Source organism: Exophiala aquamarina (assembly GCF_000709125.1).
Source record: "Exophiala aquamarina CBS 119918 chromosome Unknown aczIA-supercont1.11, whole genome shotgun sequence".
Lineage (NCBI taxonomy): Eukaryota > Fungi > Ascomycota > Eurotiomycetes > Chaetothyriales > Herpotrichiellaceae > Exophiala > Exophiala aquamarina.
Genome location: NW_013550577.1, coordinates 944,359 through 970,223, shown reverse-complemented (window position 1 = coordinate 970,223; position 25,865 = coordinate 944,359). Strand labels below are relative to the sequence as shown.

At 52.2% G+C, this 25,865-nt stretch overlaps 9 protein-coding genes across 9 annotated transcripts; 5 read left to right on the top strand and 4 right to left on the bottom strand.

The window, feature by feature from the left end:
- Positions 1 to 208: 208 nt before the first annotated feature.
- A1O9_09975 (uncharacterized protein) lies at positions 209 to 916 on the top strand (the record flags this gene model as incomplete). The annotated part of the gene is made up of 1 exon (XM_013401316.1): positions 209 to 916. One exon carries the CDS (start codon positions 209 to 211, stop codon positions 914 to 916), a length of 708 nt encoding a protein of 235 aa, XP_013256770.1.
- Positions 917 to 1,741: 825 nt separating this feature from the next.
- Positions 1,742 to 4,039, bottom strand: A1O9_09974 (uncharacterized protein; the record flags this gene model as incomplete). The annotated part of the gene is made up of 1 exon (XM_013401315.1): positions 1,742 to 4,039. The coding sequence occupies one exon, from the start codon at positions 4,037 to 4,039 to the stop codon at positions 1,742 to 1,744; it is 2,298 nt and encodes a 765-aa protein (XP_013256769.1).
- Positions 4,040 to 4,821: 782 nt separating this feature from the next.
- On the top strand, positions 4,822 to 5,637 carry A1O9_09973 (uncharacterized protein; the record flags this gene model as incomplete). The annotated part of the gene is made up of 1 exon (XM_013401314.1): positions 4,822 to 5,637. One exon carries the CDS (start codon positions 4,822 to 4,824, stop codon positions 5,635 to 5,637), a length of 816 nt encoding a protein of 271 aa, XP_013256768.1.
- A 1,771-nt stretch (positions 5,638 to 7,408) lies between these two features.
- A1O9_09972 (uncharacterized protein) lies at positions 7,409 to 8,518 on the top strand (the record flags this gene model as incomplete). The annotated part of the gene is made up of 1 exon (XM_013401313.1): positions 7,409 to 8,518. One exon carries the CDS (start codon positions 7,409 to 7,411, stop codon positions 8,516 to 8,518), a length of 1,110 nt encoding a protein of 369 aa, XP_013256767.1.
- A 1,230-nt stretch (positions 8,519 to 9,748) lies between these two features.
- A1O9_09971 (translation initiation factor 4G) lies at positions 9,749 to 14,167 on the bottom strand (the record flags this gene model as incomplete). Its single annotated transcript, XM_013401312.1, has 1 exon — positions 9,749 to 14,167. The coding sequence occupies one exon, from the start codon at positions 14,165 to 14,167 to the stop codon at positions 9,749 to 9,751; it is 4,419 nt and encodes a 1,472-aa protein (XP_013256766.1).
- A 3,854-nt stretch (positions 14,168 to 18,021) lies between these two features.
- A1O9_09970 (uncharacterized protein) lies at positions 18,022 to 19,029 on the bottom strand (the record flags this gene model as incomplete). Its single annotated transcript, XM_013401311.1, has 1 exon — positions 18,022 to 19,029. The coding sequence occupies one exon, from the start codon at positions 19,027 to 19,029 to the stop codon at positions 18,022 to 18,024; it is 1,008 nt and encodes a 335-aa protein (XP_013256765.1).
- A 1,468-nt stretch (positions 19,030 to 20,497) lies between these two features.
- A1O9_09969 (uncharacterized protein) lies at positions 20,498 to 21,099 on the top strand (the record flags this gene model as incomplete). Its single annotated transcript, XM_013401310.1, has 2 exons — positions 20,498 to 20,953; positions 21,010 to 21,099. 2 exons carry the CDS (start codon positions 20,498 to 20,500, stop codon positions 21,097 to 21,099), a joined length of 546 nt encoding a protein of 181 aa, XP_013256764.1.
- Positions 21,100 to 21,798: 699 nt separating this feature from the next.
- Positions 21,799 to 22,428, bottom strand: A1O9_09968 (uncharacterized protein; the record flags this gene model as incomplete). The annotated part of the gene is made up of 1 exon (XM_013401309.1): positions 21,799 to 22,428. The coding sequence occupies one exon, from the start codon at positions 22,426 to 22,428 to the stop codon at positions 21,799 to 21,801; it is 630 nt and encodes a 209-aa protein (XP_013256763.1).
- Positions 22,429 to 23,513: 1,085 nt separating this feature from the next.
- On the top strand, positions 23,514 to 25,637 carry A1O9_09967 (uncharacterized protein; the record flags this gene model as incomplete). Its single annotated transcript, XM_013401308.1, has 2 exons — positions 23,514 to 25,322; positions 25,383 to 25,637. The coding sequence occupies 2 exons, from the start codon at positions 23,514 to 23,516 to the stop codon at positions 25,635 to 25,637; spliced, it is 2,064 nt and encodes a 687-aa protein (XP_013256762.1).
- Positions 25,638 to 25,865: the final 228 nt, after the last annotated feature.

Sequence of the window (25,865 nt, the reverse complement as noted above, 5' to 3'; positions counted from 1 at the left end):
TATCAACCCCCAGCAAACACAGCTCCCAGGCAAGTTGTGGGAGGCCTCCCGCTCGAGTGGATCGCTAGAAACCGAACAGAAAAAAAAAACACACCTTATACTACCTGACTGGGAGGGCTTCAGAACAACCTCGGAAATCCGCCACGCAGCACATCATCGATATCGAAAATTCATACAACAAGTGTCCGAAAAGTTCATCAGCTACAAAATGGCAGCGCCAACAGCAACAGGCGGTCCACCAGATCCGGCAGCTGTGAAAAGCCGAATCATCACACACATGAACGCAGACCACCAGTTGTCACTGCGCCTGTACCTGCAGCGGTACTGCCACATCCCATCAGGCGGAACCGTGCAAGCCAGCATGGAAGACATCACCAACGAACACATGATCCTGAAGTCATCGTTCGGGCGGCACGTGGTTCCCTTGGACCCGCCGATGGAATCGCTCATGCAGGCGCGCGAGAGGCTCGTCGCCATGCATCAGGACTGCCTTGATGAACTCGACCTCAGCGACATCGTCGTTGATGGTTACAAGCTTCCAACCTCCGTATTCCAGTGGGCCCTTGCCGGCTTGGTCATCTTGATCACGACTTCGTTCCCTTTCCGTGAGAGTCTGCAGCCCGAGTCCGGGAGTGTCATCTACAAGATCTGGTCTCTCGACGGTCGGGTGCCCGGTCTGGCACAGCTAAGCTACATTCTTGCGCCTGCGGTCCTGTGGTTCATCGGTCTCGTGCACTGTGGTGAGACCCTGTACTTGGCGAGAACACGGTTGAGAAAGCATTGGGTCGAGACCTTCAGCGGGATTTGGTGGTTGTGGGTCGGTGAGTGTATGCTTGTAGGCTTCGGAGCTATTCAGCGCGTGGACGCCATGGTCAAGGCCAAGGAGAGTGCAAAGGGTGGGAAGGCACAGCATTGAACCTGCTGGACCCATCACACGTTCTTCCATCCTCTCGTCCCCCGCTTGACTCAACAAGAGTTCGTCCTGACGGAAGGATGACGAGTGAGAGGGATGGAAACTACGGGGAATTCCCCTCTTCCTCAGCATGAGGCTTTACATGGCTCGTGATAGAGGATAGAATCCCCAGCACTCAACATTGCAGTATTTTGCAGCGTTTCTATCCGACTTAGATGAGCGGGTGTCTTGTGAGAAACCAGCAAAACTAGCGTTGTAGCCATGAATGACTCTTCTGGCTAGAGCTTCAGATCCTGCTTCTGCTTGTTTTGGCTGAGGACCGTTATGGGGACTTGGGTATTCTAGTTAGCGGGATTTTTCTCTACTTCATTCAACAGCCTCGATTACTATGTATCCCGATCCAGTCGAAAGCATGTACAGCCCGCACACAGGCTTGTCCTTTGTTTACCACTGACAAGAACAGATGAGTATATGCGGTCCATGTGTGAAGTAGAGGGAATGATAATGCATTGAGATCAGTTGGAATATATTTACAATGAAACGCATTCGAAAACGCCGTACCAGAACGAACCCAAATGTTGCACACATCGCTTCTTCCAATCCCCAATGCTTCGAGGGCATTCGGAAATTTGCCGAATCCATTCCCTTGACATAGGTTTGCTTCTCCCTTACAATTGTCTTTGTAGAACCCTGCTATGCCATGCGTACCTCCAATCCATGTAAAATTCATTGGCAAACGCCATGTTCCCATGTCTCAAGATCTGTCTTGCGTACGAACGTCCCAGTCGCGGTAATGGGCGACTATCGCCTTGAGCCGTTGGCTCGGACTTACGAGACTTTCGCAGAGGGTACTGGCGTCTGAGGTGGTGACTTCGTCCTTGATCGCCTTGAACCATCTCCAAGATAATCGTCGGTAAAATCCCCTTCTAATGTTGAATCTTCCTTGTCTTCGTCGTCGTCGTCCTCCTCCACATCGAGATAGTTGGAGTTCTCGAGGCTTTTTGCGGCGTCTTCTACCTCGATGGATTCACGGATGGAATCTCCCAATCCTGACTCCTCCAAGCTAGCTCGCGAAATATAACTATCGCCCATCTCATTGTCAGATGCAACTTCCGCCTCATCTTCATCCTCGGATTCATCGTCATCATCATCAAAGTCATCTTCCCCTTCCGAGTCTGTTGGTACGAAGTTATCCAAGTTGGCAGGATTCTCACGCCAATACGTAAAGTCGGTATAATCTTCACCGCCTTCTTTGACCAGCGTGGAAATTGGTGGGAAGAAGTGGTCAACAAGCTCACGCATTGTGACATAACTGCTCCGGTATTTGTTCAACGTCAATAAATCGAGCGACACCTCAGCATTGGAGTTGATGGTGAATATTCGAGTCGATGGAATATTGACGCTGCGATAGCTGAGTGCATCAGTGAAGCGGTTTCCAAAGCCAGCATAGAATGGATTGGTCTTTCCGGGAAACAGTCCAAGAATATCCCGTAAGCATGCCATCTTGAACACTTCAGGTTTGCGAAGGTAGATCTCGCGACGCAAGGCTGCAATCGTACGATCTGGGCTCATGATAACTGGTCCACGAGGTAGTTTCCAACCTTCTTGGACTACCCCATTAAGGTAGGCTCTGGTAGTGTCCGCTTGGCCAACGGCGCGACTTGTGAGATAGAAAATATTGAATCCATTGGCAACAATATCCGAATATAACTTTGCCACCCCTGCATGGGTCCAGTCACGTCCGACCATGTTTAGGATATGTCCAAGTGCGTCGGATTTCGTGATAGTCCCATCAATATCAGATATCACAATGGGAACATCCCATTTCCAGTAATACATGTATGCTGTACATGTGGCTCGATTCACAGTGAATGACATCGTGTTTTCGCCAGATCTTAGATCTAGTGACTTTAATTGGTCGCTCGTCAAGCGCAGTGTTTTTGCAAAGTTCCGGCCTTGCTCGCCCGACATCCGAGGAGGAGGCTGATATTCCTCGGATTGAGCACGTTGATGACCGTGCGGATGTGACTTAGCACTAAGTACTGGAGATGGACTGCGATCACTGTCGCTATGGTAGCCAGGATCAGAAGCCGTATCGGTGGTTGATAACACATTTGTGGCGTCCAGAGTTTGATTGCTGGCTTTCCGATTCGCGGCATCCCTAGCTTCCTCACTGCTGTAAATCCACAAATTACCTTCATCATCTGTACCAATCAAAGAACCAATGTCGTAATTCCCTTCCAATTCCTCTGAGAGAAGTTTCCTTGCCACAGCTTCAGCTCGAAGGGCTTCGTCTTCGCTTGTTTTATAGCCTTTCATATCCAGCATCAGATCACCTGATTCGGTCACCTGGGAACGGATGTTGGACGAAGATAGTTTCTTCGATAGAGTGATTGCTCTATCATAAGCTTCTTTTGGCTTCAATGCTGGAGGGCTTGCGGCAGCCTTGGCTGTAAAGGTTCCATCAGGATTGCGTTGGGGTGAAACAGGAATGCCATTGTACTGAAATGCTCCACTGACAAGGTCTAGATGTTCTCGGGTCGACACGGGGAGAACCTCTTCAGAAGCAGAACGGTCAAGCGTTGGAGGGGCTTGCGTTCCTTCTGGCAATGAAGAGGACGATAGAGATGATCCATACGAGGTTAAGTCACTTAGACTAGTGCCCTCTCGTCTGATCATTGGGACTGCGGGTCGAGACGAGTTTAGGTCCAGTGGGTTGCGGGCCTTCTCGGCCTCAGATATATCTAAGAAAGATGGTTCAAGGAGACTCGGCGAAGGTGGCCTATCGGAAGCAGCTATAGGTGGACTGTTGGCGGGAGAAACCAGGGGAGAAGTCTGCAAAGCCTCGGGAATATCATTTGAGGTTTCGAAGACGAAAAATGCTTCACCTCCGTCTCCGAGTTTCATGGCGTAATTCTGCTTAACGCCATTGACTTTGAACTCGACCTTCTTTTCAGATGGGCGTAACAGGGAGAATTTTCCGAATCTGACATGAAAAGGAGAGCAGGCCAAAGAACCATCTTGCTGTTCGACCACAACAACATCAATGGCCCCGGACAGTGTGGCCGGATTGATGGAGTTCCAGGTTTTGGAGACACCGCTCCCTAAGCTTCGAACGTACTGCATGGTAAGGAAAGAGGGATGAAACCTTCCCTGGCTGAGAGGAGCAGAAATCGTGGTTGGATTCGAGAGCTGAAGTTATGGCCTGAGCATTATTTGGGAGCCTGATGACGACACTCGAGCAGTGACAGACAAATGTGATACCGAGGCTCGAAGGCCGAAGCGAGATGATCCTAGTATTAAAACATGTGGCATACAATGAGGACAGGAAATGAGTGTTATACACGCCGGGCAATGATAGAAGGACGAGTTCAATCTGGGGGAAAAGAAAAGAAAGGACAGAAATGATCAATCTGACGTGCACGGGGCTGGAAACGGGAATCCGATGGGACGCGAGACGAAAGGATGGGGATGAGGGAAAAGGATGAGCATGCCACCGAAGGGCATTGGGGGTGGACTCGTAGCCCGTGACCTGTGACCCCGTGACTTTGGGAAGCTAGCTGACGTTGCATGTGCCTAACATTCCCTTAGTAACAGGCTAATCTATATCGGGGTAGATTCGCTAAAGCGGTCTAATGAATTTCCCCGGATTTTCTGCCTTCGCAACCCTTAAATCGCGACCTGCGTAGGAATGTACGAGTACAGTCAGTATTCAAGTGCCAGTGGATCAGATTTCCATCAATTCTCCTGCTTCCAGTGATTGCCAGCACAAGTCTACGGGGTAGTACATCAGTCACTAGATGAAAATCATGTCCCCCTGAACATTCTTGTCCTATTCAAGCCAAACTCTCCTCTTCCTGACCCTCTTCTCTCCCTCCCCCAGACGCCTTTCAATCCAGCGCATCATCATGAGCTCGCCGGCCAACCCTCCCGGACCTCTCACACCTCCAGCAGAACCTTCGACACAACAACAAACTCAAAGCACACTGCCTTCTCAAACCACTGCGCAGCCACAAGTAGAAGCATTGCTATCACAACCCCTCACCTCCCTCTCCGACAATGGTAGCTCTCGAAGACCACGAGACCATCGTCTAATCCATCTGCTACTGGTGTCCCACGGCATAGTCGCATATCAACAACGGGTGCCCTTACAACTTATGGACTTCGCGTATCGATATACCAGCACCGTTCTCACGGATGCACTCTACATTCAGTCGGAGGCATATGACCAAGCGGACGGCGGCACCCAAACAAAAGGCCGAGGCGCAAAGCAAAACCAAAAGCAGTTGGAAGAGGGAGACATTAGCATAGCCGCCCTACGCATGGCCATTGGCTCGAAAGTCGGCCATCAATTTCAAGGCAGCCTCCCCAAGGAGTTCCTCAAAACCCTGGCCGATGAACGGAATCGAATATCACTCACTTCGCAGGCGAAGGACGGAGATAAAGGCGGCCCGATGGTGGGCGGGCTCAAGCTTCCCCATGAGAAATACTGCCTGTCTGGCGTGGGATGGGGTCTGAAGGACGAATGGGACAGTGAAGGCGAGGAAAGTCCCGATGACGATGAAGAACAGCCCGAAGACCGACCCGAACCCGAAGACCTCATGATGGAAGATGGCGGAGGAGGTGACGGTGATGAAGAGGGCATGGGCAATATTGAAGATGTCTTTGGACCTGATGATGGCAAAGGTGACAAGGACGGAGATGAGGAAATGGAAGACTTATGACTCTCAACCCCTAACCCTTCGCTGCTGAACTGATTTCATTTTGGGGAGAGACCCCCTTTTACTACTGTCTACTACTAGGAAAATACGATACCCAGGACTCTAATTAGACAACGAGGAATGCATTTGGACAGGTCAAGCGGGCCAATCTGGCCTGGTATTGGAAACAAGACTGTCCCTGGCTGTCCGTCTTTCTGCTTGTTAAGCGCCTCCAATGGGTGTATGCTGTGAGGTCGTTCTGGTCCCGCAGATAGCAGCTATCTAAGCAACGGTAGAGGCGTCTATATGTCTACACAATTATGTATGCGTGAGGCAGCTCTGCCTCGCCTGTATTCCACGAAATCCCCTTGTGCCTCAGGCAGCCTTGCCCAAATCGGACTTACTACGAAGTCCATTGCGCGGAGGAATACAGCGAGGTACCAGAGGGCGAGTCAGCAAGCAGAGCATTTGCATTTAATAACGTATCCGTACTTCGTACTTCACATACTTACAAGCGTGGACTTCGGCTCGGTCGGCAACTGGGCTCCCTGAGTAACCCTCAAAAAAGCACCGATAATAATGAACCTCTTGGGCCCGGGACGCCACAAAACATCAGTCAGCAACGTTTGAGAGGAACAGTCCAACCCTGGGGAGAGGCAAGCACCGAACCATAGCCGAATGAACCCTTGGAACGGGGACGGGGGCCCAGGATGCCCATAATTCACTCGCCTATACCTGGCCGTCGCCGTACCCTTCTATATCTGTGAGGATTGGTCTCTTCATCCGCTCCCCGTACCCGGTGCTCCGTAGCGTCCCTCGAAGTCTTAATGTAAATGACGATGATTACGCACCATCCACTCAAGCGGCGATTCGCTCTGCTCGTATGACTCAAGCCCACCCCGGAAAATGAGCGGGCTGTTGGCACCAAAGTTGTTTTTGGCTACCTAATCAATTTCCAAGCGTGGACGAGTACATACATCCCTTCGTCATTACCCCTTCTTGCTCCAGTCTCGGCCTTGTGTCCGGGGCGTGGCACGAGGTGAAGCACCGTTACATGCGCGTTGCAAAAGCACCGAGCACGCCCTGTCCTTGTGGCTGGATGAATCCTTCTTCTCGCATGGAGAAAGGGCAGAAACTTCTCCAGACAGCATACCATACCATATCATCGTAGCTTGAGGGCTTGAGGTTGTCTCTCAATACTCTCTCTTTGCGTCTTGATATAACTCCAAGACGAGTCTGTCCACGGAGAGCTTGACGATGGCGCATCTACAGTCCGACCTTTCGATACCACAACAATAAATCGATCAAACTCAGTGGGCCCAAGATTCTTTACATATATAACAAACTTGAGCGCTCCAGTATTTTGCAAACAAGACATAACTCGGTCCATCATGGTGGTCGTAGCCAACGACGACCTCAATCCAGCAACCGAGCTGCGAGAAATGTACCAGGATGGCGAAATCAACACCCACACCAACACCCACACCCAAGATCGAGACTTTGAAAGAAACTCGTCGACCAATAGTCCTTGCAAGAGCCCCTTGCGAAGGAGTGCCTTCCGCGCACTGGTGCAGGACTTTGGTCCTATCTGGTTCACTATGTAAGTCGATCTATATCGTTTTAGGTATCCGTCCAGTCCGTCCATGTGCACGAGCAAACAAACAGGCTTTCCTTCGAATCAAGATTCTAACATGCATGTTTGAGTGTATGTATGAAAGAAGTTATGATGCACATGTGTATACAGAACCACGTCGAATGACCAGGGCTAACTGTCTCCCGTGCAAAACACAGATGCATGAACTCGGGCGTCATCTCAACGCTCCTCCACCAATTCCCGTACCAATTCCGTGGAATCCAGGTCCTGGCCACGATCGGCTTCATGGTCGACCTCACACTGTACATCGTCTTCTCGGGGATCTTCATCCTTCACTTCGCGCTCTACCGCCGGCGCGCCCTGGCCGAGCTGACAAGCAACGTGGCCGAACTCTGCCTGGCGCCGACTTGGGCGATCGCGTTCATGACACTGACGTCCTTCGTGTCCCTGACCGTCACCAATGCATCGTGGGCGCGTCCCCACCCGGGCTGGACATACCTCGCCGTGGCGATGTGGTGGATTGCAACGATATGGATGTTCGGGATGCTGTTCTTCTGCTTCGTGACGCTCGTGCGCGAGCATTCCCTGCTCGACCGCCAGCTCCCAACATTGATCATCATTCCCGCGGTGGGCGTCGCGACGCTCGCCATCGTGGGCGCCGTCGTGACGAACTTCTCGCACAGCATCTCCGCCGGACTGGCCGTGCCCATCATCATCACGTCGTTCTGCGCCGCGGGCGTCGGTCTGATCCTCGGTCTGATCCTATACACGTACCTGTTTCACCAGCTCCTCGCCTACGGCTGGCCCGCGGCGGCGCAGACGCCCACGATCTTTATCCTCGTCGGGCCCATGGGCCAGACGGCCGCGGCGCTGATCCTGCTCGGCTCCGCATCCAAAACCCACTTCCCTGAGTACAACCGGGGCACGTTCCTGACAGCGGAAGCGGCGGCGCCGATGGACGTCGCGTGCCAGCTGCTGGCGCTGCTGATGACGGGGCTGGGCGCCATCTGGCTGATCCTGGCGTTCTGCGCGATGATAGATCGTGCGTGGCATCGCGAGCTCAAGTGGACGCCGGCGTGGAACGCGATTATCTTCCCCACCGGCACGCTGGTGACGTCGACGCTGCTCTTTGGAGAGCTGATGGACTCGTCCTTCTTCCGCGTTGTCACGGCCATGATGACGCTTTTCCTCGTCATCGTCTTCTTCGTCAATGCTGCTTTCACGCTCTGGAAGATCGGAAGGGGTGAACTCTTGATTGTCAGGGAAGATCCAAGGGTGAAGAAGGAGCTGGAGGAGAAGCGGAATTCCTGATCGATGGACCTGATCGATGCACATCTATTGATACACGCTATGTAGCCAAGTCTTTTCGCTTTCTTTTCAAACCATAACGAGGCTCTCTTCCATACCTAACATGCTTCATTGAAAACATAGACGCAACTGTAGTCTCTACCACTGAAAATTTAGAGCTGTTGGATTTGTTAAATCAGCCAGCATTCTCGAAGGGGGAAATACAACATGCTACACACCGGCAGTAGAAGGTCACAAATACATCACTATCGTTTGAATAATGAGAGCGACAGACTTAAAAACGTAACTGATGAATATGAAAATCTGAATTCTTGAATCAATGTACAGTACATAAGTGTCACTCTTCAACATCTCTCGCTACGAAACTAAGCTGACCACGCCCACCGAGCCATGCCTCTACTTCAGCTCGACCCGGCCCCCCCCTCTAAATTATTCGCACACCATGCTCGGTTGCGAGCTTGTTTCGGTTATCATGGCCCGCCTTGGTCTCTCGAGATCTCCGTTTGCTTCTCAATCTAGCCTGCTCCGCACTCCCAAGATGACGATTAAATGGGCATGGTCAGTGTGGGCCGAAACAGGAAAGAACAGATCGCAATCGATTCCAGGATCTGGTGGGGACCCTATGTTTCCTTTCGCAGCATGGGATGTTGAATGGCGAACAACCATCGCATGTTCCCTCCCAACCCTTCCCGTACTTTCCCATACAACACTTTTGGTTTGGTTAGAAACACAACGCCGAAAATAGGTGCTCCGCCCGTCCAGTAGATGAAGACGCAAGTCGAAGCACTCGAATTGGTGTATGCCGGATAAAAACACATTCTCTATTGATTTCGAAGAAAGCTGGAAGAAAGGTTGATATCTTGTCTCAAGAAGGGCTTCACAAGACCCAAGATTTCGAGAAAAGAAAATGGTCCGCTGTGCTTTAAATGCTAAACATGTGGCTCACGCCGGGTATCAATGCACACTTCTCAACCTCCCCACAAGCGGCCGTCAGTCAAATATTAGGTGGTCGAATCACATTATGTTGTACAGATGTTAGGTTATTAATTTCACCTTCACCCTGTGGTCTTTTCTGGTGATCTCGATCGTTCTCGTTCGATGGCTGGCTGTGATTTTTGTGTGGGTGGTGATGCCGGATTGGATGGGGGCGATCCAGGTGCGTCATTTTCAAGGGCAGCGAGAGCACTGTGAGGAGTTAGCTTGAAATCCTTGGAAGCGACGAAGGTTGGATTCTTACCTGAATGCATTTGTGCTCGAATCGTCCTTCTTCTCCTTGTCCTTGCCCGCAGGAGGTGTGCCGGTACGGCTACTGCTATTGCTATCATCTCCTCGGTTGAGAAGGCCTCCGGGTCCAAGACCACGGCGTCCACTGTTTGTGCGTCCACCCAATAAGCTTGAGGGTCCTAATGAACCAGGACCAGTGCTGCTTGGGTTCCGAGCGTTACGGTTGCCCAGTCTCCTCAAGTCGTCGGTACCAACGCGATTGGAATTGTCCGGAGGTGGTACTTGACCATACTGGCTGAAACTGCGAGCGTCGCCACGGCCCATAGGCATTCTACCACCACCACCGCGGTTACCTTGTGAAGCGAGTCTCTTGAGTTCGTCTTCACGTGCGCGTCGTTCAGCTTCCTCGTGAATTGCCTGGATGGTCTTTGGGCCCTTGTCGTCTTCCTTCGACACCCAGCCCTTGGATCGGAGATCAACGATATCCATAAGCATAAACCTGAGACGGCTGGGTAGGTCAGGAATGGCGATGATTTGGTTGATTCGTTCAAAGTACAGATCCATCCGGCCTTGTGCTTTGCTCTCAGAACTGTCGAGTTGTCGGCCGATGGTCCGCAATAAACTTGTCAAACTTTCGACTTCTGCTTCGTCAGGAGTTCCCTCGTAGTCGACTAGTTTCTTGACACACTCGTGCATGATTCGCTCGGTCAGCATAGAAAGCTTGAACAATTCACCGATAAATTTCACCAGACCGAGACCTCTCCGTTTGGCAGCAGCTGCGACGTAATACTCGTCAGACAACAAGGCTGCTTCTTCAGTCTCGCCCTCTTTGCGACCAGGTAGATTGATCTTCCAACCACGTTCGAATTCTTCCTGGCATCGATTAAGAAGGTATTTTCGGAACAAGTTCCCGCCAGTGACAACACTGCCGTTCTTGTCTTTGATGTTCTCGTCTTTGATATCGGGGCTCATGCTTTCCAGCATGCGTCTTGCAAACGCGGCATACATGGGTGCCCAGTGGGCTTCATCTGTTGCCTTCTCGAACGTCAGCTGAATGACTTGACGAAGAGTCCGGCCGTCACTCTCATGCTTCGATTGAGCAGCGATCTCCAGAATCTGGTCGGCAATCTTGTCAAACTTTTCGGGTGTCATTTTGTTGAGAGCAGCCTTGACTTTGCGTTGGACAACGTCTGGCTCCATCAAACCGTCCCCACCAAGGGCAGGACCAGCAACGGCGGGTTGACCAAGACTTCGGGCCTTCCAGCCTGTAGAGGAGGTCTCCAGTGAGCCGATGTTCATACCGGCCGTGAGAGGCATAGACTTGTTTTCCTCAAAACCTTGTTTGCCGTGCTTGTTACCGCGTTTGCTTTCAGCACGAGACCCTCCACGGGTGCTTCCAACTCGTGGCGAGCCTGGAATAGGGCCGAGAGGATTGTTCGATGGGGTACGTCCCATCGGTGGAGCCATCTGGCCTGGACGGCCAAATTGAGCGAACGGATTCGCAGCCATAGCACCGGTTCTCAGAGCTGCGTTTGAAGCCGCAAATCGCTGTTCAGAAGTCGTACCAGCCGGGAGACTTGGACGAGGACCGCCGAAGCTACCCATGGGGCCGAAGCTACCCATCTGAGGAGCACCACGAGAAGAAGCGCTGCGGTTGCCCATTCCTGAGGGGGTTCTGGCAGAGCCAGCAGGTCGAGCAGAGTCACCTTCGCCCATGACATCCCGGATGCGGGAATCCCAATCGAGTGATGGCTTTTCTTTGAAGACACTCTGGAATTGAAGCAAAAACTCCTTGTCATATTTGAACTTCCGATCAGCTGGTGCATTTGCATTTAGCGCTGGGTTGGGAGAAGCGACATCAGCTGGGTAGACGACCTTAGACAAGTCCACCAGCTTCTTGGAGGCCTGTAGAGCCTTCAATGTAGCACTGGGCTCCGGTGGCTCGATAGGCTTCTTGGTGTCGAGCGTGAGTTCAGCAGCTTTGCCACGTTTGCCCGGAGCTCGGATTGGAGCTGGCATAGAGACATCGGACACCGGTGTTGCACTACCGCTTTCGACGGGTGTATGGGCAGCAGGGCTTTCAACCGATGCCGGAGTTCCAAAGGGATTGGCTTTCAGCTCAGCAAACATCTTCTTGCTGGCTTCGTCTCCAGACCCAACTTCCGCCTTCTCCTTTTCTCGAGCAAGTTCTGCTTCCTCGGCCTTGCGCTCCATTTCCTTCATGTTGGCTTCGTAAGCTGCAGCATCATCTTGTTCCTTCTTGCGTTTGGCTTCTAGATCGGCCGCCTTCTTACGGTTGTACTCTTCGGCTCTTCTTGCTTCCTCGGCCTCTTGCTCAGCAATTTCACGTTCGATCGCGTCGTAGTCGATTTCGTCGTCGTCATCTGGCTTCGATGGTGCAGCAGCAGCTTTGGCCTTGTCTTCCTCGGCCTTCTTGTTGTCTTCTTCTGCCTTCTCGACAGCTGCAGCCTCCTCGCGAGCCTTTGCTTCTTTCGCTTCTCGTTCCAATTCTTCCGCCTCTGCCTTCTCCTCCTCTGCCTTGCGAGCAGCGGCCGCAGCGGCCTCCTTGTCTAGCTCGGCCTTCTCGGCGGCTTCTTTCTGCTGCTTCTCTCTGGCCTCGTCCTCAGCAATCTTCTTCGCAATAGCCTCCTGCATCAATTTCTTGGCCTCGTCGGCACTTTTGTTGGCACTGATGCTCTCACCACGAGCATGAGCATTGTCAGCGGCACTTGCCGTTCGGCTTGGAGGAGTTGGAGCAGACGGAGGAGGAAGAGAAGGAGTGGAGGCAGCGGGCGATGGTGGAGGTTTGCCAAAGGACACCACTTCACCAGCAGTGTTCTTGATGGTGATGGCAGCACTCTTCTTGGGAGGAATGGTATAGCTCGGCTTCGGAGCAGAAACACTGGGAGTGCGAGCTGTGGGATGTGTTGGGCCCGAGGGAGCTGGCGTATGAGGTTGTTGCCCAATGCTCGAGCCTGGGCGATCAGGACCAGACATCTGAGAAGATTGACGAGACATGGAGGGAGGGGCAGCACCCTGGTTGCTGTAGCCAGGCTGCATGTTTGGGGCATAGACATTCTGCTGGTAAGGCGGTCGTGGAGACTGTTGGGGGCCCATTGCATACTGAGGAGGATATTGACCCTGCATTGCACCAGGGCCGTAGTATTGTTGATTGTACAACATTTGGATACTAGGGTCAGCTTGAGTGGGAAACCCGAAGCCCTGTCGTTGTGTTAGAAAATGTTCAAAATTGCCACTCTCGGGTGAAAGATCAGGAAGAAAAGGGGGAGCTGGGGCAATGTGGAGAGCCGCAAGGTCAGGGCGGTAGTGGTCTGAAGCTGGATCTTTGCTGTAAAAGGGTCCTTCTTCATGTCCACCTCTACTCGAGGCTTTGCCACGGCCATTGCCACGATTGACACGACCACGACCTCTAGTAGGTTTACCTCTTTCCTTTGCGGGCTCGCGAGAAGAAGAAAAAGACGATGGGTGGTGGTTGTTTACATGTTGGGGTCCTCCTTGATAATATCCACCATTCTGTCCGGGCACCTGCTGCATCATGTGTACTGGGCCCATGTTGGGGGTTCCGGGCTGAGCGTGTACGAGAGCTGGGCTGCGGGTGCCCATTGCGGGAGACCCGGAGTAGGAAAGTTGCTGGCCACGACCCTGGTAGCCGGGTTGCATGTTGCGTCCATTATTTTGGGGACGGAAAGTGTGGTTAGGAGAGTATGGCATCTGCTGGTTGTAGGCAGGATTGTAGCCTCGTCCACGACCTTGAGGTCCACCAAAGCCGCCACGGCCAGGACCGGTCGGTAAGCCCGGATTGCCTACATCGCTATGAATAGACTGGGCGGAACCGCGTCTCATATGCTCTTGGGGGGGACCAAACTGCAGGGAAGCGACACCACGAGCAAGACCCTGATCCATGTCAGATTTGAATTTGATTGCAATGAAGAAGCACAGGGAAGGGGTTGAGCTTACACTGGGGTCACTGGGGTCACCAGGCATCTGTCCAAATTGATAGCCATTGCCTTGGCCTTGGAATGTGGAGGGAGGACGGCCACCACTGACCGAGGCAGGCTGAGGGATGGGCGAGGGAGAATTTGAGGGCGAGGGCACTCGAGGATTCAGCTGATTCACACTGAGATTGGCATTGTTTTGATGAGGGGTACCAACGGCTGGAGAAGCATTGTTATTGCCGGTAGGGAGGGAGCCGAACTGAATCTTTGTTTGTGCACCAGGTTGAGCGCCACCGTTGGGGGTGTAGCCAGCTGCACCTCCAGACGGTGCGGCGTTAGAGGGTTTTCTTAGATGGTCAGGCACTGCGACGGCGCCATTGACCGAGGGAATTGCAGGAATGGTGGGGGGTCTTCCATTTACGGAGTCGCTATGACCATGGGCTGGGGGAGCACCTCCAACTGCTGCAGACATGTTGTTGGGCTCGGATGCATTTGGTGTCGAGAGAGAAGGCTTGGAGGCGGTTGGAAACGAGGTTCGGCTTTGATTAGCCAAATTCGATCCGGTCGCAGAAGGAGGTTGAGACTTGTTCGTTCGACCAGAAGAAGATCGGTGGGGAGTGGATGTCATCAGAATCGATGGATGCGAGTCAGGGCGGATGGCTCAGACTGCGAGGTTGATTGGGAGGCTGAAACGCCGCGGATGACAAAGGCAGGCAGTGAATGGAAAAAAGTCACCCGGACCCGCAGGGAGTGGAATGGATGAAAGTTGACTTTTTTTGGAGCGTGACCACGAAGCGGCGACTGTCTCGAGTGAACGGAAGCCGCTCTTGAGCTGGTGGAGACAGAAATCGGGATGAAAAAGAAGACTTTTCCAGGTGGAAGGTTGAGAGGAGATTCGCAAGGCAACGCGAGATTCCGACCCCGTTGAGGTGGAATGGGCAGCGGTTGCGGCGAGAGAATTAAGAAGAAACCCTAGTGAATGAGGGAATCAAGGTACGACAACTGTGAAGGTTGACAGTACCACAAGAACCTCTTTACGCGAAGAAGAGGCGCAATGAGGATGTGATGAGATGTTATTGATGCGAGAGAGAAAAGCGCAGTTGGGGGAGAGGTTGCAAGCAGTAGAAATTTTGAAAGGGGATGACCTTGGCCTTGGCGCGAGGGAAAGAGCGTCAGAGAGCAGGAGCACAGAGCAGAGAGACTAGGGCAGGTGCGGGTGCGGGTGCGGGTGCCAGTGCAATTGCCAGTCACCCACAGTGCAGGTGCAGGTGCAGATGGGCAAGGGCGAGGCCAAGGGCAAAAGAATGGGTGATGACTGATGACACCGACGAGCCACAGGCACACAGGCACCCACTGGGAGTCCACCGTCCAACTGGAAATGGCAGGCGCGGCTGTTCTCCTTCCGTAGCGCCAACTTGGGCTGCCAGTCGCTGCCCAGGTCTCGGTTCTGTCCTTCCCTTCGTGCCCTTCCTTCCCTTCGTGCCCTTCCTTCCCTTCGTGCCCTTCCTTCCCTTCGTGCCCTTCCTTCCCTTCGTGCCCCTTCCTTCCCTTCGTGCACTTCCTTGGCTTCGCGTTCCTTTTCTCACCCGCGACGGCCACTAATTGCGACTAAGTAGCTGCTCCAACCGCCAGACCGGTGCAGTACTCGGTACGAATACTGTAATATGTAGGCATTCGATATAGTTGTGTACTTCTAGGTACCTACTCGTATCTACCAATACTTCAACTGAATTCAGATCGCTGTTCCCGCACTCGGTACTGACGTTGGCACTGGCACTGGCGTCGGCATGCTCTTGCCCACGCTACTGTAACCACTTAACTCAACAATCATCCGCACCTGTGACTGAGTCTGTACTCCATATTCTGATGGCATTTGCTCAATTGTGGAATGAATGCGCACCATACCATACCTCACATTACTTAGCAGTCCCAGCTTCCCAGGTTATTCGCATCACAATCAATCTTGCTTTCGTTCAGCCTCCCTTCCTCTCCAGCTGCTCTGGTATTCGCCCTCTTCTTCGTTCTTCAATTATGACCAGCTGCCCGTTCTCGCCACGCCACTGACGGTCCCGGCCTCCAATCACGAATTCCCATCAAGGATTGTATGACTCCTTTTTGCCGCACCCTTGGGATCTTTACCCAACACTGCAGTCATCGTTCGCGGGTGCATTGGTGACATGTGTCGATTCTCGAGGCATGCTTCGCTCCAAGCATCCTGAGAGCGCAGACTCTTCCCCTACCATCATCATTCTTCGCTTGCTACCATTTAGTATACTCCGTACTAGCATACTCCTACTCGGTAGCACTAGCCGGCATTTCCCTGCCCTGCCAGCCTGCACCGAAATATCCCTCGCTGCGTCCGGTTATCCCCACGCCTGCCAGGCTTTCTTCTTCGAGTTCTGTATGTTCTACTCGTACACGCCCGTACAGAGTACGGAGTGCTTGGTACAACTTCCTGGTCTAACAATAATCAGTAGCTTACTCGTACCCTCCACTCAACCTCCTCCCGGTCTCCAAGCCCCTGTCAGGCTTCAAAGTGTCACCCCCAGGGTCCCCAATTCCCGAAGCTCAGTTGGCTCTTCCGCTGCTTCCCCTTCCAGGCTCGCCATCCGAAATGCGACCAAGTCTTGCAGTCGAGGTTCAAGGGTCGCAAGCGAGTCCGTGTCTTACTGGTCCAAGGGATTCACATTCCAACCGAAACATCTTCCCCCCATTCATGGTGCAAACAACAATCATCACCTCAGACAGGTCTGCCTGCTTGAGAAACCACCGAACGAGACCCTGTTGCCCGACGCCTCTATCCTACACGTTCCATTCATATTTGTCATTTCGCACACACTGTCTTCCTGTACACGTGTTTGAATCAGACACCACTTCCGAGCTCGGTGTGGTTGTTGTAAGGTGTAATTTTGGTTCCCATGGCGTCGAGCCCATCTCACACTTTTTTTGGGCCGGGCAGCCCAATCTCATCGTTTCTGGCTTGGACTCGTGTCTGTCCTAACCTTTCTAACCGGTGGCGCGTCTCCACCGCCCGATCCCTGTCCCTGTCCGTTTGCATACCCAAGGTGCGGCTTGGAGATGCTCCTGCCCGCCCGCGGCAACACGGCAAACCGCACCATAGGTGACCAGGAGACATGCTTAAATCCGAGACCCATAATAAACACCAGCAACCAGGTTCCCTTTACAAGAGCTGGTGAGGGCATTCTTGGTGTCTTCGCTGGCGTTTCTAGTGCCGAAGCCCTGGCCGGATCGTGGTTTCTATCGCCCCGTCACGCCCATACCAGAGCCACTGAGCCGTCGGCAGGCCTGCTGCAATCTTAAAATGAACTCATAAATAGCTACGAGTACTCCGTCCACGACCAGGCGCGTTTTAACGTGGTCGGTAGACTGCGGTATGAGCGTCCAAGTCGGCTGCAACCACTCAATTCCTCGTAGTAGTACACGCAGGTCAGCGAGACCCACGACCATAACCGTCCTAATACTCCCGTGCATCCTATCACTGGCACCTCCATGCCAGAGAAAGGCCGATGTTCCGAACACCAATCACAAATCCACAATGTCTAGCTTCATTCTTACTGATAGGATCTAGCAGTACGTATTACTTGCATTGCAATCGTGTGACCTGAGTGAGGCTGGAGGAGCAGGCAGGCGGCCTCGTAGTCGAGGATGTGGTGGTGCCAGTCAGCCAGCTAGCCAGCCAGTGTGTGATGTGACTACAGCTCGTACATTGATGCTCATGAATCAAGAACCAGAGTTCGAAGACGGTGCAACATGACATCGCCACTATCCACGCATCTCTGTTGGCATTGCCTGATGATTATCCAACCCAATCCCCAAATCCATTCAAACGACTGCCCGTTTGGAGCAGAAGATTCCATGCATTGCATGGCATGGCATGTCATGTCATTGTCTCGCCTGTCTTGGCTGCAAGTGATGCGAAGCCACCATCGTGGTTCATGCCATCACACTGTACTGCTCTTTCGCTGACTGTAGCACCTGGTCCATCCAGACCAAGTTATGTGATACTCAGCCCGGTCACAGCACAGTTCCTTGAGATGCATCAGAATTCCACCGACACCCAGTCGACCGTTGCTCATAGACGAGAGTGCTGGTTGCGTAGAGACCATCCCAGCCATAGCATGCCCAGTGGCAGAAGGAGGCTCTCAAAATGAGATTCCTTGCAGCTGAATTCAAAATGCCATCACAATCCATGATTTAGCCCTCACCATGCTGTCCGTAAACGTGCTGAATAGCTTCATCCTTTTCAAACCCCAAACTCCATGTCGTGCTGGCGAGGCACGACACCCGTAAACATCAATCACTCGTTCAAGCCTTGCCGCCTTTCTTGCCCTTCTTCGCGTTCTTCAGAAACGCCTCGTCGGGGGGCTCATCAACGACTTTGCGCTTGCCGGCGCCCCTCTTCGCCGGTTCGCCTCCGTACTTGGCTTCCAAGTCGTCGAAGAAGTTCTGAGCCCGCGATTTCTGCCGTTGTTGGATCAGCGCCATGAGCCCGTCGGTGTCGGTGTCGGTATCGCCTTTGCTCTTTGTTTTCGTGCTCTTCTTGCCCGCGTCGGCTTTAGAACCATCACCCTTGCCGAACAACTTATCCCTGACCCCCAGCTCCTCCGCGAGCTGCATCGCCTCCTTCTCCTCGTCTTTGGCCCTCGCCCTCCTCTTCTCGCGCGTCTTCTTTGCTTCCTTCGTATACTTCACATATCCTTCCACCTCCCCCTGAGCAATCGCCTGGTCAATGATCTTCCTAAACCGCTCCTCGTCATCCAACACCTCAGAACACATGACGCTCTCAAACACCGCATCCAGATCCCCCTCCGAGTCCTCATACGCAGCCAGGACATCCAGCCTCTCCTCCTCGGTCCCCTGATACTCTCGTTTAATCTGATCGATCAGCTGCCCACTGACCACTTGCGCAGACATATCCCGGAAGAACTCCGTCCAGTTGAAGTCGGCGTCATCCACGTTTGCCGACTCCGCCGTGTTGCCCGTCGCATCGTAGCGTTTGCGGCGGCGCTCGTCGCTTAGGATCGCGTATGCGAAGGCTATTTCTTGGAATTTCTGGTGTGCAGAGTCTCGCTCGGATGGCGTGACTTTGTCCGGGTGGTGTTTCAACGCGAGTTTGCGGTAGGCCGTTTTGATTTCGTCAGCGGTGGCGGTGGAAGGGACGGAGAGGACGCTGTATGGGTCAATGCTTGTGGGTGGATCATTGAGGCTTATATCTCCGCTATCTTCGCCGTTTTCAGAGGCTGAGTCCTCGGAGAACACAGGATCTGCTGGCGCGGCTTTGGCTTTGGCTTTGGCTTTGGCTTTGGGAGCCATGCTTGGAGGATTGAGGATTGAGTATTGCTGCAAACGAGAAGGACAGAGAGTGTGTCTTGGAAATGGGAAATTCGAGGCAGTATATGGAAACAAGCTATCAAGCTTAAAGGTAATGTAGTTCGATTCAAAGAATTGTGAAGTGAGCGTAGCCCCAAACAAAACTAAAGAACGTCTGAGTGACTGAAAAGGACGCGGTTTCACGTTGGCGAAACGCGTTCCCATTTGACGTCATTTCAATTCTGGGATAATCAAATACGGTCAAGTATAAAACAAAATGGTGACTCCCCTTTCCGCTTTGCTCTTCGTCTTTCACAGATCCATGATTGGTCCCTCAGTGGAATCCCGCCATGCATGTTGCAATCGACGAACAAATTCTGTAAAGAAACTGAAATTAAAACCAAGCAGGCGCCTAGGTATGGAGATACAGGGTTCGGAATGGTTATTCGGTGTGGGAGATGGGAAGATACATTGGAGCACAAGGGTCCACGAAGGGCAGCTTGGATGGACCACTGCTTGAGGAAAGCTGGGAGGGCACGCTGTGCGAGACAAGCAGTCGAGATACATGTGCCTCAGAGCAACAGGAACCCCCGACATCCAGCGTCGCAATTTCCCATCTTTGACTCGGCTTACGATCAGAATGGCGCCGACTCCTCTCATGGCAGGACCCTTAGCAAGTTCTCTATCTCAGTCTCAAAGATGGATGCAATCGGTCCTGCATTAGCTGGGTAATGAGGAGGGACCAGTGTTCAGCATGATCTAGCTTGTCGTCGTCGGGGTAAAGGGGGATGGATGCGACAAGGCTCCCACTCACGAGCAACGAACAGGATAAGACACCGATCCGGAGCTTTCGCACTTAAGATACGGGTAGATACCTCCATGTTGAGCACTTGATACTGCCACCAATTTGGAGAACTCCCCAACCCCATAAAAGTCAAGTTCGATCCGAACCATGTACGTCCAAAGTAAGGGAGAGACGGGAGGGGCCAGGAGAAGCCACAAATCCTTGACATCATCCCGCCTCGCCGTCATCAGCGTCATCGGTTTGGGATATTTCATCACCACTTGTATCGTAGCTCAGGGGCATGCTCGTGCCATTGCATTGCATACTTTGAGGATTGGACGGGTTCGTTTTTCTTGTCCCCTTAGACGTTTCTCGGCTTTCCCCAGATCGTATTCCAAATGTACATGTGCTAAAAGTCCTGGTGTCATTGTTTCCCTCCGATCATCATCTCGGTTTAGCGTACAGCATTGCTGGAATTGCAACCTTGATCCTGACGACATAAGGTATTCACTATTCATTCGACGATTGCTGTACATAGACCTTTTATTCCAAACCCTAGGGGCCCCTGCTATGTCTGTACGGATTTTACCACCAACAGTGTTTGAGACATTTCCTCGTGTTGTGAGGAAAGCAGCAACAGTTTCACCAACAACAGCATCAATATCGCCAACCCAAGTCAGGCCCATAATGTCAGCCCCATCTACCACCCCGCCCGACTATAAATTCAAGACCTCCCTGCCAGCCAACTCTTCCTCGCCGCTGGACAAGCAACAGTCCCTGCTCACGAATTCCATTCTCGACCTTTTCGCAGGCTATCCGACGAAGCGCAAACTCGCCCTGTGGGCCGACGATGCCAGCTTTCATGACCCGTTAACCATAGCTGAGGGTCGCAAGCAATATGAAGCACAGTTCTATGGATTAAAGGCCTCTATGAGCGAGATTCACCAGCAGCATTTCGACATTGTAAAGGGCGGCAATCCAATCGAACTAAGCCTCAAGACGCTGTACAAGGTCAAGGGTGTTGGCAAGGAACAACTCGTCGACTCTAGAATCCTGATCCATCTGACTCCGGATGGTCAGAGGATTTCAAAGGTCGAGGATCAGTGGAACGGCGATGTGCCTCCCGATGGAGCTTTTGCCAAGGTAGGATATAACTTCGAGTAGATTTCGCGTTTCCCGTAGACTGACCATAATCCTAGGCTTTGAGAAACTTAAACAGCGTCACTGTCCCAGTCTTTGTCTCGGTCCCAAAATCAATTGAAGAAGAGGAAGCTGCTGAGCGGAGGTAGAATGCTTTGCAGATTGATCGATATGCCTCGTTGAATCTCCGGAGTGCAGTGTGGGACTTCTGCAAATATATAGTTAAAAGTAACCTCTTGGGTGCACGAAGTAGGCTATTGTGACGAAGCAACCAAACAAAGGTCCTGAGTCCCTTTTCGCGCTGACAGCTTTGTGGAAATCGCGCATCTTCCCGGAATACGAGCGCTGTGACTTCATCATGGCAGCCGCTATTCTTCGCCCACCACAAAAACATCTTTGATCCCTTCGCTTACCGGCGATCGAATCAAATAACGGACAATCGGTGCAGCAATCGGACTTTCCACGACTATGTTTATGCAAATAGTCCAAACAGAGAGTGACCCTCGTATCATTGGGTGCGCAAGGATGGGCATGTCTTGTTTTGCTTCATCCGTTCGAATTGCACGCCGAAAATTATGTAGCTCCTTCCCGAGACTCTGCACGATGGGTGCACGATCAGAAGTAGGGGAGAACTCAAGAGAACCTCCTTAAAAATGCTCTGCTCGCGAGAACAGTTCTCAAGGCTGAAGAAGCTTTGCTCCTCACATAGCATAGTAGATCCCGTGGTATGTCTTAGATCTTCGTTGAAGGTGCCATTGATAGCCAATCATCTCAAACGGCGAATGAACCTCCAACGGCTGGCGGCGAAAGTCGATTTGACCAATCGTAGGCTCTGGCACATTTCAACTTTAGCCAGCGCCGTTCCAAGCAATGTTCAAAACGATGCCTACAACAAGTATCCAGGTGGCTGAAGCTGTCGTTCTTGAAGCACCGTTACCGACCAACACTCCTGAGACGCTCGAGTAGGCCTGGCCAACCTCCTGAGTCACAGTTGAATACACTCCAACAACGCCTGAGGTGATGGTAGAGTAGACCCCAACCACGCCAGAAGTAACTGTTGAGCACGGTCCATCTTTGCACCAGCCTGAAATGTAGGTGGTGCTGGTTTGCGGAGGATTCGTCACAGTAACGACCACAATGCCTCCACCACTGACATAGCTTGTGACGGTTGAGAGTGGAGGAGCGGTTGTTATGGTGGTTGGACGAATAGTGGTAATCGTTGATGGCGGAATGGTTATAGTGCGGGTGGTATACGGCGCAATTCCATCACAAACCTGTCCGTAAGGACAACATGCTGGCTGACCATCTCGGTTTGCCCAGTAACATACGTTGGGATAGCTGCAGCAAATCTGCTCGAAGAGGTCGTTGCCTGCACAATACGGGTTCTGATCTGTACCGCATGGACTTTGAGCATATGACATAGAAAATAAATAAGCCACTATTGCCAACAGGACAGGTGGTAGCCGCGAGAGGAGCATTTTCGCTGCACAGACACAATGCGGTGGTTGTGAGAAGGATGCTCAGGGCTGGGGGACTAGAAAAAGGGAAGGCTGGGGAATTTGTAGCTTGAGGTGGATGCATGGTGAAAGCTGGAATCTGGAAGCTACGTAAGTCAGCAGCAGCATCTTCCAAGCTTACCCGGATATCCAGACGACGGCCCAAGGCTGATGCCGACGAGTCTTTTGGATTTGGGAGGGGAGAATGGTACGAGAGTAGCCAATGATTGAGCTAAAGAGCTGTCGAGAATGAGTTACAGCCGGGAGCTAAAAGGTGTGTTGCATAGGGCCATCTTAGGAGCCACACAAGCTGCCAAACGGGCTTGAGGCAGGTTTTTCACATTATCGGTTATTGCGTGTGAGACAATTGGGGAGCGAAAAGAGTTGGAGGTGAAGTCCAGATTGGAGAGCGAGGAGTGTGGAGGGGAGATCCCGTGACTGCGATCCCGTGATTGCGATATGTCTTGGCGAGATCCATATCGATAAGGATAAGGCTGGCGATAAGGCTGCCCCACCACGGCACCTCAGGAAATCGATACCCACGCAGCTGTCAAACTGTGATCCTTATGCATGTAAGCCCTTACTCACCCTCAGGATCAGTGCTTCAGAAAACGAGCGATCGTCCCGCCAGGGACCGAAAGTTATCCATCTTTCCACTGCAGTTTTTTCTATCTGGCGCAGCATGAATGAGGGTGGACTTCTTACAAGATCACCCTTTCCTCACACACGACGCGACCTTGCCGCGACTTGGAACTCCGAAACTCTGGGCAAGGCGGCTGTGCTTTTGGCTTGTGCCTTCCTTTTGCTTCAAGCAACGCCAACCCCACACGTGCCCGCACGGCCAAGAAGAGGAATTGCCTGTCACTTATACATTAGGTCTTCCGTCACCTCTCGCTGTCCATTGCTGAACACGATACTTCCTTGCCCTTGTGTGCCTGCGTTGCGGTCTCGTGGGCATCGTCATTTTTCGATATTCATGTCTTCTGCTCTATGTCGTGCACCCCTCGCTTTTCATTCTCATTGTTTATAACATCTGTTGACATATTCCTTCTCCGACCTTATTGCTCATGGCACGGCCATCTTCCAAAGCCCGAGCTCCGATGAGCCTCGAAGCTCTCCTAGATGAAGAGAACCGCGAAGTCATCGCTGCTCTCGATCGCAAACGACCCACTAGTCCCATGCCCAAGGTTGGAACCTCTGCCCGGACTGCCACTCCTCCTCCCGTTCGAAGCATGCTCGATGTCGATTCTCCTACACGTGCTCCAAGACATGGATCGTCCGTCGGCCTGGATGGTGGACTCGCCAGCCCGCCAGCTGGGGCCAGACGGAAATCAGTTCAGCTTGATCCTTCAGATCCATCCACATATACCTCTCCTCACACGAGCAAGCCGAACTCTCCCGTGCTCACAAAGAGTATACCACTTGCTACTCGGCATCGAAATTCTTCCGAGCATGAAAGACCCACCGGCCTACCAAAGGTCGAGGATGACGATAAACGTGGATTTGAGCAAAATTACCAGTTTGACATGGCTTCGATTCCTTCCAGCGCTGGGGCTACTCCACGGTCACAAGCCGACACTAAACGACCTCGAGAGGGCTCAAGCTCTGCTATGGCTGCAGCTATGTCAGGAGATCTTGCTGCGCTAAATCTACCTCCATCTTCCATTCCGAACCACAACTCTTCTGCAAGACTTTCACATTCCAGATCCCCTGTTTCTAAGACACGCAAGCCAGAACCATCAAAGTCTGGTACTTTGCTCATCCCATCAGCCTCTATCAGACCACTGACAACCCAATCTGGCACTATCGTGGATGACCAAGCTCACCGTCGACTCTCCAACAAATCCAGTAGTTTCTCTACCGTGGCAACTGACGACTCTGAGGAGGTACAAGGCCGGATGTCGGTAGACACAAATGGCCAAGAAGAAGCTTTAATTGAGTCTAGCGACGACGACGTCATGTCACCTAGTAGTGATGAGGACGACACTAGAGGCCGCTCCGGAAGACGTAAAACGTCGGATACTGGTCAGGTAGAGGATCCAAAATCACCCGACTCTGCCGAGACAACCTCGCCAGAAACAGAAAGGAGGCAGTCAGCAACTACACAATCTGTAAAATCCCTCCTCGAGCCTTCGATCTCGATTACAAGTCCTACAGGCGAAAGCCTCACCGAAGGAAAATCAGAGGTACGACCGGATAATAATTTTGTCAGTCCTTCATCTGTCACCACATCGGTTGAGGACGAAGACGAAGACGAAGGCCAAGCCGCAATTAGAAAAGCAAAAAGCCTTGGACTCAACGTATCTCCTCTTGACTCCCGAGTCCACGATCGCCATGTACGAATAGTTTTGCGAGGCGACTGGCTTCATTTTAATCAACAATCTGAGGCTGGCCACCGGACAGCAAGGTTGTACTTGGTCTGCAGTGATCTCAGCGTTGAAGCTATGTACGCTATGGAATGGGTAGTGGGCACCATGTTGCGGGATGGCGATACGTTACTTGCTATTTACGCAATCGAGGATGAAAATGCCGGGAAAACCAGCGAAGCGGATAGGGAGATGCTTCAGGCCGAAGGCACCCAAGCTGGCAAGGAAGCTTCTGAGGTTATGGCTACTCTTACACGGCAAACAACCCAAGGCGGGGGCACCAGCATCGGCTTGGACAGCAAAAATAGGTACATTCCTGCTACCGAAGCCGAGAGCCTGACTGGCTCGATGGATGCCAGAAAAACATCGAAGAGGGAATTGGAGAGATTGCGTGCGATCGAGGAAATCACTCAGAACTTCATAAAATTGGTCAGAAAAACGACCCTACAAGTGAGGTGTATGATCGAGGTGATTCATTGCAAGAGCCCGAAACATTTAATTCTTGGAGCAGTAAGTCCACCCTGAGCAATGCCTAACCCACCGTACTTATCTAACATCCGGCGACTCTAGATTGACGAACTAGAACCTACTTTATGTGTCGTCGGTACGCGTGGACGCAGCTCTCTGAAAGGGGTTCTTCTTGGATCTTTCTCCAACTATCTAGTAACCAAGTCCTCCGTTCCGGTAATGGTGGCGAGGCGACGACTCAAAAAGCCACGGTCTCAGGTCAAGGTTAGCAGTAACAAGATAAGACTGTCCAACAACCTGACAGCATCAAATCTGCCGGTCAAGCGTAGGGGCCTAGAGCAGGCTCGTATCGATTAATGCCAGTGTGTTTGCAACCTCAACAGATTTAGGCAACCGCTTAACTTGTTCAGATATGATTCCCCACGATGCCTCCCAAAATCTAGGCGGCGCGGCGGTGGCCTGAAGGACAAGGGCGATGCTGATGATGGATGATTGATGCAGATATTGTGATCCACCGCACGAACTTCCAACATGAATATATGAGAATGGCCAGTGTCACTCATTTTGAACTACTCATCTGTATAC